Here is a 16968-nt window from a genome sequence, read left to right as displayed (position 1 = left end):
TGGAGGTTGCTTTAAAGCACACCGTTCTGAAAGACTACAAATAAAGCATTAGTAATTCTTTAAACACAAACTCTAGAAAGTAAAAGCACCTTCAAAGAGAAAGGCCATAAAATGCCAGCAGGCAATTTGGGCTTTCTGACAAGGACAGCAACAGCATCGTGAAAGGCCCAGATTAATGCCAAAACTGTTGTAGGAGAGTATCACCCCGCTCTGCTCCTAGCTGGAAGTTTAAGATAGGAGAGAGAAAACTAAGGTGAGGAATTCACAGTAAATGCCCAAATCAATTATACCTGACAAGTGCAGGTAAACAGGCTTCCCAGGCATTGATTAAACATCAAGAGTTGTCAGCATCTGCTTCAGAAAAGTCCCACACCTGGTTGACCTGCATGGATTACGTGGTGCCCGTGGCATTAAGGGCATGGCACCACCTGCTAAACCCCTGTGCCCGTGCTGGGCAGCTGCACAACTAGTCCTGCAGTGATACCTGGGCCCTACCAGCGGATCCACCACACAACCAGGACGAACTCTGAGATCACAGGACACTGCCTCGAACAACAGGCCACTGTCCAAGAGAGAGCAACGGGAGTGCAGAGAATCAATGCTAAGGGAAGGGGGGAACAGAGAAAGAAGGGAATTGCCAGAATATCATGAGTGCTAAGGAATGCAGCTGAAAGTTTCACTCAAAGGATGACCAGCACTTCCAAGGGGAAAAAATCACCAAACAAAATTGGCAGCCATCAAGTACTTGTCATACATTAAAAAAGATACTAAGTACATTCCCCTGTCAGGCCTGTCACAGCGGTTTATTTCAGGAAGGGAGGAACATTATAGCTAAGGTTTGATGCCGTCATGCCAAAGCTGGTATTTGACAGAGCCTCCAAGAAAACTCCCACCACCTCGGACAGGCATGCTGCAGCTAAAACCTGGCTTTCTCTGCTGAGAATATCCCTAAGTCCCATTTATAAACTGCAGCAGCTGGCCCAGTTAACAGTTCCTGTCTCAATTAAAAAAAAAAAAAAAAAAAAAAAAAAAGAAGTTAAATTCATGATCCCATCCTTTCACATAACAGGTAGCTAAGGAATGCAATACACTGGATTCCCAGAGGAAGACAGAACAGGAGGGACCCAAGGCAGCAGCATGTGTAAGAGGACTGGAGAACACTGAAGAAAATGCATCACATCCATACACTTGCATGGGTAAAGGAACTGCAAGGAAGAGAGTCGCTGCAAGAAACAAACAAAAAAACCACTGAAAAACAGAAGTAAGCCAAAGCCTGGAAGTTCCACCCCCTCCCAGGGTTTTTCCTCTACCCCCTACTACAAATTATTCTCCATGTGCAGTTTCCAGTAAATCAAGCTTTGTGAAATAACCCCGACATGTGCAGGGCTGAGAACCAGCCAACAAGCAATGATGAGATGTCCCTGGAATGATTAAGGAAAACGCAGACATCTCTCAGGTTACAAGGAAGCCTGTTGTACTCTCCCCTTGGTGCATATGCAATGCTGCAAGCAGTGTTCTGAAACCTCTGATATTCAAAGGCTCATTTGGTTGACAAGGAGCCTGTGGATTCGTGGACAGATTGTCACACAAACTGTCAGGTTTTTAGAGAGACTATCAGACCTTTCTTTGCCTACGTTATGGAGCACATCAAAGACACAGAAGATGAACCAGACGCAGACTGCACAGATCTGACAGAATGGTGGGTGTACATATTCAGAATACTGTACTGCTGGGGGGGGAGGCTTAATGTGAATAATCAGGGGCTGAAAGTTCCAGAAATGTGACAGTTTTTGGCAGCGATTCCCATCTTTGCATTTATTTATCGAAGGGAGAAAAACTGCCATACTAGAGGCAAACTTGGAAGAGGAAGAAAAATTGTACCAGCAGCAATTTATTTTGCCACTATACTTTTTCTTTATTATTATTACTCCCAGAGCATTTTCTGAAGATATTTGTATTTTCAGTCAAGGTTCTCTCACCATGCTTGCAGGCTCTCTTCTCATTTTCTCCTGTAGGAGAGGCTGGTTTAATGATTACAGCCAAAAAGACCGCTAGGACTTCACAGGTCACTGTACACGGTTAATGACACAGACAAATCCGTACTTTCAGAAGTGCCTGCTGGCTCAGGGCTCTGTCTGGAGATGCTCAGGAGCTCATTATTCAAAACTTCAAGCTCAAGTTATGGGTAATCAGCACATCTGAAGAAATACACCATACCCGGACAACCAAAAAGTGAAGAGACAAAAGCTATTATAGAAAATACTAACCTTAAGCATTAAGGTCTCACTTTTAAAATGGGGACATTGTTCACTTATCTTCCAGTGAGCTAGAAACCTCAGTTAATGAATACCTGGGAAAAGTTTCTAGCTCCACAGATGAAAAATAGTATTACAAAGGATAACTTTATATCATTTCTCTTTATTAGTAATACTTGGACAAACATTATAAAGCAATGGTATATTTATTTTACAGGTGGCAAAAAAAAAAAGTTATTAGGCTATTTCTACCAAGAAGTATTGATTATTACTTAAAAAGGAAAATAAAATGTAAAATGAAACACTGATAACAAGAAAAAGAAAGTGAATTAATACAGATTCCTTTGGCCTGCTTTTACAATACCAACATCACATAACCCCCAGTTCTCCCTGCAAGGCATCAGTTATTTCCCAGAAAGGAACACTCGTATCTTTTTATATTTATTTTGCTATTTAAAAGATTGAAATTCTCCCCACAGTAAACAGAAAATAAATACAATGCTTATCCTAAGATAAAAAAACCAAGGAGGACAAAGGAGAAAGGATGGTAAAAGGGATAAGAAAGAAATCAGAAAATATTTGCAAACAATTTCCTTTCCATCATTTGACAGTCTCATTCTCTCTGCTTTTAGTGATCTTCTTTTTCACATGTTTTTAAATGGAGCTATTTTGCCTCCTCTGAAGAGGACAAAGCATTGAAGAGACATCTCTGTAGCTGGCAAAGAGCTTGTGAACTCTCTAGAGAAGCCCAGAAAGGCCGCAGAGGGACAATCAGGTGGAGAGGCATTTTTGCAGCGGAGTTACTGAGCTGTAAATATTAACATGAAAATCAAACACCCCAAGAGATCAGGGGCAGTCACACAATTGCTTCATTCCCATACTCTGGCAAAGACCACTGCTTTGGTCACAACCCTGAGACATGATGTCACCCATGGCCTTCGACAGCTTTGGTCACCACCAGCTCAGTATCGTACTTTCTTTACAGAAACCAGGTAGAGGAAAAAGAACAAGGCATGTCTCACTTTTAACCCATTAAAGAATAATAGGAATAATTACTTATTAACATTAACCCTGAAAAATCTCATAATGCCTTGCTGCCAAGGAACATAAATGGAAGAATGTCACATGCATGGTGTACCATACACCCTTAGATACAAGCTAAATCTATTCTCAAAATTTAAATTCTAAGCACAGTCTCTGACAGTAAGGAGTACTACATGCAAGCAACAAGAGACACTGACCTTAGCACTAAATGAGGAAGAAATAAAACTAGGCTTAAAGTTCCAGAAGAAACATTCTGGTATGAGCATCCTAATTATCTGGAGTTTGTTACTATAGCTGATAAACTCTGTAACAGGAAAATTCTTGGGAAACAGTGTTACAGTGGATTTTCTCAGGCTTGTGGAAACATTATCAGTATTTCACCTACATCCACTGGACAAGACCAAACAAAAAATCCAAGCCCTTCAACTGGGGACAGCTTGAGCTCAGACAACAGGAACACAAAGCAGAGACAGAACTATGCTTTTGCTGGGGAACCAGAGGAGAGAATAAAACCGAACACTACAAACACCGCAGACCTGGAGCCAATTCCTCTCTCCACAAAACAAATGAACAAACAAACTGAAAACCCAGCACTGTCCTGTTTTCAGCCAGCAAGGACAAACACTGTGTTCTTCACCAGGACATTCCATGCCTATCACAGAAATCAACAGCTAGGACACTGTTATGGGGGATTTTTATTGTTCTTCCTGTGACAAACCCTTGTATCTAACTGGAAGAAGAGTTATCTCAGTGCCACATGAATGAGGGATTAGCCATCAGGCAGTAATGGCTTTTTGCTGCTGCGAACGGAAGCTGCATCTCAAAAAAATTACCTAAAGGTGAAAGGTCTCATATACTACGTTTAATTCCCTGAAGAGCCAAAGGAAATTTTGTGGTATACATAACTATTATGAAAAATTAAGTTAAAAAATGCATATATGCCTGCCTGGGCAGGCACACAGTACAGTATTTTTACACTCCCATCCAAGTCGTCTTCTCTGATCAAGAACCACAGTCCAGCCAGCTCAAAGCTTGCTGCATGTCAGGGCAAATTAGATGATTTGTGTAGAGCGTCCAGTACATTGTGAGACATCTCTAGGGGAAAAAGAAATTCCACAACCCAGGCACTCCTCAGTTGACCCAGGCGGGCAAGCTCACAGCAACCTTGCAGCTTGGAATTATGTAAGAAAAAATTTGGCTTCTGTTCAGAACAATGGGGAGGGAGAAGGAAGGAGAAAGAATTAAGCCTTCTTCCTTATTAGAAGACTTGAAATGCAATAATTGGGAAGAAGAAAAGCTAGCTCTTCTCGTAAAATAACCTAGTTATTACAAGTCTTCTCAAACCAGAGGCTTACACTTTTATCTCAGCTCCCATGTTTCCTTCTCCCATCTCTTGCTCCTCTGTGGCCTCTTGGGACTCTCCTGGCATTTCCTGCCTCTGTGGCTGTTCCTTACTGTCGCTGCCCTCTGTGCAGGGCAGCATCTTTTATCTGATGGCCATTCCACTGGTCAACACCCACCAGGGCAACCTGTTCTCCACATTTGTCAGGGTTCAACTCCCAGACAGTTCTAGTGCATATGAGATGTATCTTCACTATTTTTATTAACAACAAAACAAAATTTAGTAATTATTTCATTTTTTTTTTACAATGGGGCTGGAATGCAAATGGATGAGCTAGGAAATCTTCATTTGAGTCAAGGTGTTTAATGGTAAACTGCAACTGGGATCATTCCAATGTATGGGCAAACCACCAGCTAAACCCAAAACCAAACAAACAAAAACCCACTCCTCGTCATCCCAGAATCAGGAGATTCTGTGGCAGGAAAAGCAAATACCATTTGCAGTGGCTGAAGACCTCATGGCGAGCCTGATGGTACACATCTATTTAAAAACATTAAACATGTTATTTACAAGCTTCTTCTGAGTCACCCTGGTCTCTTGGGAACGTGCATTATATGTTCAAGAAATTGGAGTAGCTCTTTTATTTATGTTTCTTTAAAATGACTGGCAGATGGGGAAAAACCTTCAGAGAAGTGGCCCCAGGCTGTCATGAAACATGTATTTAACACACCCACAGTAAACTACTAAACACACTTCAGAAGGTACAGCCTCTGTAAATATGGAGTAGTTCCTTTTTAAAGTCTGATCTCTGGACTACTTAATTCAGCACAAATTTGAGATGTTCTGTGGAGTCTGCCCAATTTAAAGAGTAATTATTAGCTATATTTTCCATTAACATGATGACAGTATAATCTATAAGGGCAGAGCCATAATTTTAAGGACATTTTCAAAACATTTACTTTACTTTTAAGTCACAATAGTAATGCCTTTTTCCTGCCACATGTGGAAAGACCACTGTGGGCTGAAATAGAAATCTCAGATTCCCCAAAGTCAGGGTCTTACACAAGTGGATTTCACACACACACAGGGAAGTTTTGTCTACCTGAAACAATTTCCAAGACTAAGTCTAAATCCGAAATATCCCAAGAGAAGCACAAGCTTCAATCATCCAAATCCCAGCAGACATACAGACTCCAGCCTAAGGTCTGGAACATATTTAATCAATTCACTCTGCTAACTCTCTACAGTTTCATAAAATAGCCAATACTGCAATAACAGGGCCAGAAATTAATTGTACACTGGTTGGTGAATTACATGGAAATAACAGGCAGCACAGGGTGATGGAGTTGCTGTTGAGGTGCAACTGCACCACAGTAAAAACAGGTGAGAGACAGACAGTGCACGTGTTTGCACACATGAGTACTTGTGTGTGTGTGTGTGTGTGCATGTGAGTGCTGCTTTCCATCAGAAAAGTAGCACTGGTTTTATTGGTGACAGTGCTATCTATATATACACACATTTATAAATACCAATTCTGCTTATAAACAAGCATGTAAACAGCACAAAGAGGGAAGAAACAGAAATTTAAACTGTTAGGCAATAAGAAAGTGAATGAAATTAAGGGAAAATTGAGTTGAATAAAAAATGGCAAGGGAAGGTATAAAATATTAGATAATGAGGAAAGCTCTCAGAAGTGAGACAAAAGCACCTCTTGTTTTGCTCTTTTTGGACTAGACTTGACAAATACTCCGGTGTTCAGTTCTAACAAAGAGACAAGATCACCTTCTAGGTCTTTTTGTTCTGCCTTTAACAAGTCTTCATAGTGATACACTGATGAGACCAGATACCAGATTGTTATCTAAATTCAGCTGCTAAATTCAGTGTTAAGACACTAAGTTCAAACCACACATTGCCACATTTATTTCACAAGTCGAGCCTGAGGATGGATTCCTCCAAGATGAAGCAGCCCATAAGCATCATTCTCTCCCTCTGCAAAGGTACTCTAAATGCCAGGGAAACAAAATCACCGTACGGCTCTGACAGTTCACCCTTCAGCACACAGACTGCAAACGCATCTCTGCACTAATCGTGCAGGCTGAAGAGGCAGCAAACACTTAACTGCTGTTTGCATAGAGGCTGCTTGTAATTTGATGTAATGTACTGTACATCAGTCAACACATACTGAAGAGAGAACATACACACTGCAGAGAAGGCAGAGAGGCAGTGCTGACATCGAACACATTTTAGTTACCCTGTTATGGATATTCTTTGAGTTCATCAAATTAACAATCAATTTATCTGATCTCTAAAAGCTGCTGTACTGAGGTGTATTAACTACTAAACTTCACACGCTTTCAGCAAAAAAGGCATTAAATGGCTGAATTGAGCACAGGGTACTGGAAGTCAGTTTGCGTGTTGGCCAACGGCAACAAGGAATGAACCTCTCCCTGCAGACGGTGAGACAGCAGAGCAGCATCAGCCTCCTCTAGATGCTGTTCAGCCACAACGGATACCCGCAGAAAGCAGAAATCAGGGATGCTGTCCTCCCTCCTCCACCCCCAGCATGACATTTATAATGTCTGAGAATAACTGAAAAGAGGAAGAAGATGCGGGGTTGGAACCAGTTTAGACGACAATTTCAGGTTCGTTCCTTTTTCATTTTGTTCCCGTTCACAAATTTAACACACACACAGGACAGGATCTTCTGTTCTCTAAATATCAAAGGCTGTGCCCTGAGAGACTGATAGAGCCACTGCCACCTGAAAGGCAGTGTCCACACAGCCCTAGACAGGCAGCCTGAGTGACTGGGAAGTGATCTGGTTGATTAGGATGGATCTTATCAGCCTATTTCAGAAAACTACACTGGAAATTATTCTTCTTGTGTTCACAAGATTAAATCAACAGTTTGATGAACTGGGTGCTTTGCTGTACTGCTCCACTGGCCTGAAAGGCAAACCGATTTTTTGGATCATAGCTGTTGTAAGTTTGCAGAAAGCACTGGTGGGTTTGTGAGAGGAAGGGTTTGCAGAAGGGGTAGGAGACGAGAACTGAACAAAATAGATAAGAAAAAAATATGGAATTTTAAAGAATATTGTAAGGTTCAATTATGGTTATGGATACAAGAAATTCTTCTGAAAGAGAAACACATTTTTTTAGACCAGAACTTCGTTTCACACTAGTTCCTCCAAGTACACAGAGCACTGGCTAGAGCAATAAGTTGGTGGCTGGCAAGACAGTGACTGGAGGCAAACAAAGCAGCCCTTACACACACAGCAATAGCTCACATGCAGCCCCAAGACATTACAGGTCATTTATTGAGGAAGCAAATGTTGTCAGTGACACCTGCCAGGACACATCAACTCATTTAGAAAAGGGCACTGAATCTTTAACTCCCACTGAGAGGGCAGAGGGTTCAATTGAAGACAACACCTCAACATAACTTGCTTTTTCAAAGGTAGGTGGGTGCTTCCCAGGTCTCATGGGTACAGACAAGCCTGGGATCCCAACTCAAGGAACAGATTCCTCATCCCCTTCAACAGAAATCCCCTGCCACCTTTTCCAGGTGACATCGGTTTATGCAACCCCCCAGAGCCTGCTTTAAGCTGATGATGAAGACCCAACATGAACATATTGCTCTGGAAGGCTTTTTTTTTTCCCTCCAGGCTTCTATCACTTTTTTCTGCAGAATTTTTTATTGAGACAAGTTACTAGCCAAAAAATACAGAAATGACAGTGGACTTGCGTGTAGGGGTGACCTTGATGCACCAGAAGTGGGAGACAGCTCCAAGAAGAAGGATCAAGGCCAAGAAGAATAACAAACAAAAGTTTTCCTCCCATTCTTTACACATCCTAAATGCTTTACAAACATGAATTAAACGATAAGTACAAGGGCAAAAAGAGATTAATTCAAACAAACCAAACACGGTGAATGCCACACACAGAACTACAAGATTTGTGAAGCTAAGCAGAGAAAAAGGTACAGTCAACCTTATTAATAAAAAAAAGGTATGTATTCAATACATTCCTTTCCCACTTGCACAAATGCTCTACAGCTTATGAATACCTCTTGTGCTGCTTACTGCTCTGAAAAACTACAAGCAGAAAAACGTTGCATATTAATGCACCCACTGCTCACAGTAGTCCACAGCCACCTAATAAAAGATAACGTGGGAGCCAGAGCTTAGGAAAATCCAAACAAAGAAGAGGCATCATCTATAGCAAGGAGTTTCACTTCATCTTCTGAGATTACCTTCAGCCTTTCTCTGCTGTTTCACACAACTCCAAAGAGCTGCCCGTGTTTTTGCTGTACTGTAGCACTGCCCTTAGCTTTTGTCACGTTAAACCCAGCAAGAGGCCAAATAGCACAAAGAGTCAAATAAATATTTACTTGGGAGAAAGTATACAACTAATATGCTAAGTGAAATCTCCTGGCATCTGAAGGGTTCCAGGAGAGACTGCATTTCTCTCATCATACTTTTCAAAGGATGTTTCTACCACTTGGAAAAAGCAGGACAAAGCACACACAGAATCCTTAATAAAAATCCCAGTTCAGAGCAGTACATATATTAACTATTTACAACAAGCTCCCTCCATCTCCCTCCCTCCTTCTGAGTAACAAATAAATGCATGAAAGAACATCAGCTTAATCTTCTCAAATTGAGTGTTTCTAAGGTTTTCCTTACAGATTATTAGGTCTAACTCTCATCCTTTCTACCCAGAGAAACACTACAGTACAAAACTTCCTTCAAAACAGTTGAGAGAAGACTCACATTTTGTAAAACAATTCAAATTACATGGATGAGATGTAAAATTACTGTAAGAAGCCAGAGTTAGAAGATTAACCATTTATAACAAATTACCCAGGTCTCATTACTGGATTACTTATTGGAGATTAGACAGTCACATTGGAAACAGGTGTGGAATGGAATGTGTACCACCAGCTCCAAACCCTGCAATTACACACAGTCACACAAGCAGGCAGTTCAAAGGAGCTATTCCCTCTAATTTTTCTGATTACCAAAATATTTCAGGCACTCCAAAACAAAAACACACAAGCGACCCAAGGGACTGAAACACACAACCACAACAAGCTATCAGAGTTAAAGGGAGGAAGACCAGGGGCATTACCAGTGTAATGATCCTCTGCAAGGAATTTGTTCAATAAAATTTGATTTTTACAGAAGTCAAATAGCATGCACTGCACTGCAGGCAGAACAAAGCCTACCATCCCTTCCCACACACAATCCCCAACAAACTGAAGGGCGCAGTGGGAAGAATACTCCCAACAACGAATCCCAGCATTGGTTTCATCCCAGTACAGCTATGTCATGCATTCAAGCCTGCACTCAAAACAGCTGAATGCTGCCAGTAGCAGCAGTGCATGGCATTCGCTCAACACAAGTCAGAAGTGCAAATCAAGTGTCAGGCACTACAAAGAAACAGAGAACCAAACAGTGCTTCTGACACAACTGCCATATTACGCTCACGGACCACCCGCATCCTGAGCACTGTGCACACAGTCCTGGTTCACAGCTCTCAGAGAGGAATAAATAGGTGTGGAAAAGTTCCAAAGATGACCAGGCAGGATGATCAAAGTATGTGGGGCAAGTACCCCATAATCTTGCTCTGATCACAGAATCACAGAAAGAATCAGGTTGGAAAGGACCACAACAGGTGATCTGGTCCCACCTCCCTTCTCAAGCAGGGTCATCTCAGAGCATATTGCACAGGATTGCATCCAGACTACTCTGGAATATCTCCAGTTAGGGAGACTCCACAACCTCTCTGGGCAATCTAGCAATCTTACAGTTGTCCCTGGACATTCACATTTGGGCACAGTCAGGACCAGCATAATGAACTCGATGGATCTTTAGTGTGACAGCACTCACTGTCTCACTTCTTCCAGTGCTTTAGTAGAAGATGTAGGGAAAACCCCAAAAGCTGAAACACTGAAATTATTTTTCATACATGCCTTTTCCTCTGAAAATTTTAATAAGACTGTCTGGAGAAACTGAGTTTCTCAAGATCTATTTGAAATAAGGTAGACCCATAGTTCATCTCATGCAAAACTAAAGGCAAAGCCTTTTTAGCATTTTTATAGCTTTACTGTTTCACAACACTTTGCCCTCCCATTATAAGCTATTCCATCATATAGATGGAATAACTGAGATAGATGGACTAAATAATTGTTTCAAACTCCCAAAAGAGAAATGGCTATTAGAAAATGAGCGGGTTTTTCCTTCCAATTCTGTGCTCTGTCCAGTAGATTACAGTACTCTTTCAGAGATTACAAAATAAAAGGATAATGTATTCACACAATCTGCTGCATTCAAGGGAACTACTGAGTTCAGTTCTGGTCAATACATCTCAAAGACAGAGTTGCAAGGGGGAAAGTGCCAAAAGACAACAAGCAGAATGAGAAACCTGGAAAAAAATCATTCACACAAGCAGAGGCTGAAAAGGTAAGGACTGCTCAGCTTAATGGGAAGGTAAAAGAGGGAAGAGAAGTCTACAGACAGTGAATAATTAGAATTCCTTTTATCTCTTTCAAATAAAGGATATTAAATGAGAAAAAAAAAGTATTTGCAACTGGTAACAGAGAATTTACGAAGTATATAAGTTAACCTGTGGGCCACACTGCCACACGATGTTGGAGGCACAGAGCTGAACAGGGCTTGAGGAACAATGCCTGAGTCACATAGAAGAATGGATGGCACTAATCCAAGTTCCAGAGAATAAAAATACTGAATGAAAATAAAACTCTTGAGCAGGGCATGTGTCAGCCTCCAACTGACAACAGTTAGGAAGACTATTCTCAAAGCGCTCTCGCAAAAGTTTTCTTCGTGGTTTTGTTTTGGTGAGGGGTTTTTTTGCTTCTTCCTTCAAAGCCTTTGTGAACTGACCACTGTCAGAAGAAACAGGACAGTCTCCGTGTTTGATTCACTGCAGCAGCTCTTATGTTGTAAGGAGTATGTAACGCAATTGCTCTTAGAAACCTACTGGGAAGGTACTTGGTTTTTAACATCAATAGCTCAAAACATTCTTCAAAAACGAATCTCTAAGTCTCTTATTGCTGAATTTTGTTATCATGCAGAAGTGGGGACAAAGCCAACATGGACACAGCAGGGGATGAGAGAAGGGAATTCCTGACAGCCTGATCCTCAGAAGGAGAAATTTCAGCTTGCTAACTCCACACTGAGCCATCACATCCATTCACCCACAGCCAATAGCTCCAAACTACCAGTGACCACATTCCAAGTGACCATCCCCTCTTAAAACAGCAGAGAAAGTAAACTTCTATTTTAGAGCTCTTCCCCACCTCATCCCCTTATTGATAGCTTTTTTCTAATATAGACACACATATACACGGATATATAAAAATATATCTAAGCCTGAGTTGGAAAGCTTTAGCACAGTGGAAGGAAAAATAAATAAATAAGTGTCAAGGTCTGCGTGTATTCAACAAATAAAAGCAGAATTATATAAAAGCAACAGCTAATAAAAAAGATTGTTCTGCACTGCATTTTCCATCTTTCCAGCCATTATAGGAATAAAATTATCCACAGAGAAGATCAAAAACCTTTTTCAAAACTAATACAATTAAGCTTTATTACACTGTTTCAAGTACATTTCTCTCCTCTCCCTTCTAGCCCCCACCACCTCCCACTCCAACCCAGACTAACGGTTGCAGGCATTCTTCTGTTTCATTACCAGCAAAACACTAGTGTTTAAGGGTCAGAAACTATCTAATGTTTCAAGAGAGGAAAGAAAAACCTGTTCTTTTTATCTACTTGCTTTTGTACACATAACAACTAGAAGATAGTTCCTCTGCAGCTCTGCAGTTTGAATAGGACTGCGGGCAAGCCACCTTACTCCCCCCTCAAGAAGATCCTGCACTAGAATATCCCTCTCATTGTTTGAAAGGGTGTCCCTGTAGCAAGGGACATGGACTTGAAAACACAAACTACAACAAAAGATTTCAAAAAGAGGACAATGAAGCCCAGACACAAACTTCTCCCCACTCCACTGTCCATAAAGGACAGACACACACACAGGTTTTCCCTGCAATTTCCGCTTCACGAAACCAGATCCGGAGAGAAGAATATAATAGAAGCACACAGCATGGGAGCAAGAAATTGCAAAAATCCCCTTTGCGTATGAACATATGGACAACTGTGATAATTAGAACGATAGCTGCTAGATTGTTTGCAATTTCACTGAACAATCCCCATTATCTAGAAATAGAATTTAAAATCCGAATGCAACACTGAGTGGTAGTTTTAATAGTTTATTTTTAATGAACTGTGTGGATTAAAAGTGTTGCTAAACTGTATCATATGAAATTGCTCGTGGGCATGTTTTACCATCGATGGCTTAAAAAAAATGCTGCATGGACAATCACGGAGTAGCAGGGAATGAGAACAGGAATAGATATGCCAACAGTTTCCTACCATCTCTGTAATCTGCAATTTTCCCATGTTCCATACTCACCATCATGCTACATGTTGGTAGTAAAGCTGATTGATTTCTCTGTCCTTTTACAACCTCCCTTTTTCAGAATTGTTTGCATTTCTTTTTAGTCACACAACACAACTACAAGTCGAATGTATGCAACTCCCTGTCAGGAGGTCTAATTGCTTCAAATTGGAGAAGATTATTCTCCACATTTATTAAAAAATAAAGACTACTTAAAACATTATTTCATTTTGCCAGGAAGTGAAGAACACATTAGTTCATAAGGAACAGCATGGCTGCTCCTATTTTTATGGCATCAATTTTTAAAAACTCATCATGGTAAACAATTAAACAGAGAAGCAAATCCCACGTTTAGGGGAGAGATTCAAATCCCTAAATGGATTTTCAAAGGTCATTTCAGGCTTAAAAGATGCTTGACAGTGTCTCTTTAAATCACGTTCATTTTGAAGGCTTATCCAGCAAGAAGCAGGCAGTGCACTGCAGCACCATTCTTTGAACTGTGGGGCTCCCCAGAGAAAAATTAATATTACAACTTTAATTTGTATTTATAGCAAGATTTATGTTATGGTGTTATGTTGTTTTTTTTTTTTAATTTAGGAAAGGATTTTTAACAAAAGGAATAAAAACAAGGGCACTTGTTTTGCTTCAATTTAGCTTTCACCTAAACCCCATGGTGAAAAAGAAAATAGAGTTTGAACTACTAGAAATCTTTTTAAAAAAATCATCCAGTTAAAAAAACCTTTATCTTTCAAATGCAAGTTGCTCAAAAGATTCATACAGCTTTTCCAGCACATACATAAGGGGTGAGGGGCAGACAAGACACTGGGAGCTGAGAGTTCCAGGTTTCAGCACAACCCTTCTTGGTTCTCTGCTCTTTGGATCCACACAGTTCCATGTCCGACCCCATCAGTGTGCAGAGGGCACAAACAAAGACAATTTAACCCTACCTTCCTCTCAATGCGGGCCAACTGCTCCTTATAGAAGGCTTCTTGTCGCTTCAACTCTGCCTCCCTGCCTTGCAGCTCCACAGCCTGGGAAGAACAACAAAACAGCATCAGCAGAAGAAGAAATTAAAAACAAACAATGTGAGTGCAAGGAAAGCACATGGGACGCAGACTGGAAAGAACTTTAAAAAAAGAAAAAAAAATCACTGCTCAGGACTGGTGCAAGGGATCCCTCATAGTGGAACTACAAACCTTGAGTATTTGCAGCTCATTTTGGGTTATCCCCAGAAGTTTGAAATGCTCTTATTGGTATCATACTCAAACTCATAACCTTGATTTTACTACTTCTTATTAATTGGAAACATATGATTGTAACAAGGTGACACCTTCCCATTGCCTTTTTCAGAACTCCATCTTATCCATGTCTTTGTTTTTCCATGAGTCATGACAGTCATTACTCCAATGTTCTTCACCTTACCTTACCTTAAAAAAATAAACTCAAATCCTCCACTTTATAAACTCTTGCCCCTTGGAGTGTCAGAAAGCTTCTATAGATTTAATACTTCCCCACAGCAGACATACATAGGACTACCCTGGTAATTAAGGACTCCCTCCACACACCCTCTGTGCATTCCCCATCAGCACCCTCAGAGTTCCTCTGGCTGGGTGCTGCAGACTCAGAGGGGAGATGGGTGTCAGAGAATTTCTCCTCCATCTTCCAAAGTACAAATGTGACACTTCCAAAACAGTAAAGCTGGTATAGAAGCTCTTGCTTCAGAATAACCTGGTCACCAACTAAACAGTGCTCAATTAAAAATGTCTGTGTGGGTACAGTAATAATGTAGCCCTCTGGCTCTTTACACCCAGCACCACTTCATTGCATTCCCACCCCAAAACTGCACTAGCATTAAGGAAACATGGCATTGATGGAACTGAATCAAATTTTTAAAGTTTAAAAATAACAAGCAGCAATAGCAAGACGAATGGGACTTGTTCTTCACTGCCCATCACACCCCAAAATCTCTGGGGCCACATAAGTCATCAGCAGGCAGAAGACCTTCCAAAAACAGAATGAATAGCCTGTTTAACATGGACGCAAACCCTGCCAATCCATAACACCCCAGTAGCATTGCTCTTAACTTCTAATGATGATGGTACAACCACAGAAAATGCTGGTCCAATATGATTAAGCAGCTGGGACAGAAACATCCCTGTGGGCTCAGACCTGTCATTTTATGGCCAAAAGCCATTGCTAACGAGAAAAATTGCATCTGAAAGCAAGTTACTGTGCATGTCCTTCTTTCTGCTCCCCTGCTGATGGAAATACAGTGGTATAATAGGGTTTAGAAGAGATTTTAATGTAGGCAATGAGGGTGGTTGATAGGTAAGCAAGAAAAGGAGCACATGAAATAGGAGGGTTGTAGTGGTGTGGTGGTCGCGTATTTGTTTTTAAAGAAAAGTAAATATTTTGTGTTCCATGTTTGCCATCCCAGGCGAGGGTAAGACACAAGCAGTACAGATTCATATCTATTTCCTCTTGCTCTCAAAGACATTTGATTAAAAGCAAAATCTCTAGCTTTGCTTTAACCAGAGCTGCTACATAACTTCTCACCTGCAAACCAGCTGGAATAGGATGGGGAGAGGGATGAGAATGAGGTGCCCCATACATGTAGCCTGACAAAAAAGATATCACAGCAACAATGGGGGTAGTGATGGGTAGTTTGTAAGTGCTAAAATTATGATCATTTTCTGGTAAGAGAACCATAGCTGTCCCTCTCAACCAATATCCATCTTCTCCACAGAAAAGGACTAAGCAACTTCAAATACAATGAAACAGTTGTAAGAAGGTGGGGCGGTCTGGTGGGTGACCAAAGGACCCTGATTATCCTGTAGATTTTCTGCATAACACCCATAAAATCAGATTACTAAGCCAGTGACTTCCATTTCCTTAAGGAGAAAATAAATAAGGAAAAGAAAAAAGAATAAGACAGTACTGACCCCTCTGCATGATTCAGATGGAAGGTGCTTTTCATGTGAAGGAAGGAAGAAAGAAAAAAGAGTCAAATGATGAATTCTTAAAAACTCAGGAAAGCTTCCTTTTAATCTAAATAACTTCATTATGTGGTAGTGCTAGTCACCTTGGGATAGCAGACTATTCTGGAAGCTCAAAACTGATATTGTAGCAATACAGGTGGGCAAGAGGCTTCATTTTGTACCCACACGCTCACTCATGTTTTCAACTCATGAGCTTGCCTGACCTTGTTCACCAAGAAATTCAGGACATTTATCCATATGACACCTCTGGAAGGGAACACCAACCAAATACCTAACCTCTCGAGTAGGGTGCTGAACTACATGATGACGACCCATGGACTCTCAAGCAAACCTCACTGGAGCTGGGATGCCCACAGTGAATAATTTCTCCACACCAGTGCACCCTGCAGCAGACAGACATTCTGTCAGCCACTTCCCTTGGGTCTCGCAAAATTGATGTCAAAGAACCAAATCCGGATCTCCCAACTGCAGACTACAATGTTAGAATTCTGCCCATTCTTCCCCCTAAGTAATTTCTCCCATATTATCCTCCATTATGCTCCACTTGTCGCCCATAATGTGTGATGAACCAGAGGTTGCAGAGAAAACTTGTACTTGCAACACAAACATATTTTCAATGCCTTGCTTGTTTTCAAGAGCTGCTGATGTTTCAGTGCATTGAAGTACACTGAGCAATATTCCATTTGTGACAGATCTGCTTCAAAGTTGCTTTTTGTTTCCCTCTAGCCCCAGCTGTTATTACTAGAAACTTTAGTACACTTTATGATGGCGTTTGAAGTATGAACGGTACAGTCAGAGCATGTGTCATTTGAAATATTCACTGTTCCAAACTGGGTTAGGCAACCAGGGACAT

At 41.0% G+C, this 16968-nt stretch overlaps 1 protein-coding gene across 5 annotated transcripts in view; it reads right to left on the bottom strand.

The window, feature by feature from the left end:
• CHCHD6 (coiled-coil-helix-coiled-coil-helix domain containing 6) overlaps window positions 1-16968 on the bottom strand; it is a 109706-nt gene that overhangs the window by 59132 nt on the left and 33606 nt on the right. For 4 of the 5 annotated variants that reach the window (XM_027700882.1, XM_027700883.1, XM_027700884.1 and 1 more), the window contains one exon: window positions 14064-14147. The exons of the other annotated variant lie outside the window; for it this stretch is intronic. In XM_027700882.1, the coding sequence (XP_027556683.1) occupies window positions 14064-14147 (84 nt within the window). The remainder of the gene's footprint in view (window positions 1-14063; window positions 14148-16968) is intronic. 5 annotated transcript variants of the gene reach the window in all.

Source organism: Neopelma chrysocephalum, unplaced genomic scaffold, assembly GCF_003984885.1.
Source record: "Neopelma chrysocephalum unplaced genomic scaffold, ASM398488v2 Primary Assembly neopelma1_147, whole genome shotgun sequence".
Lineage (NCBI taxonomy): Eukaryota > Metazoa > Chordata > Aves > Passeriformes > Pipridae > Neopelma > Neopelma chrysocephalum.
This window is presented reverse-complemented; position numbering and strand designations above follow the sequence as displayed.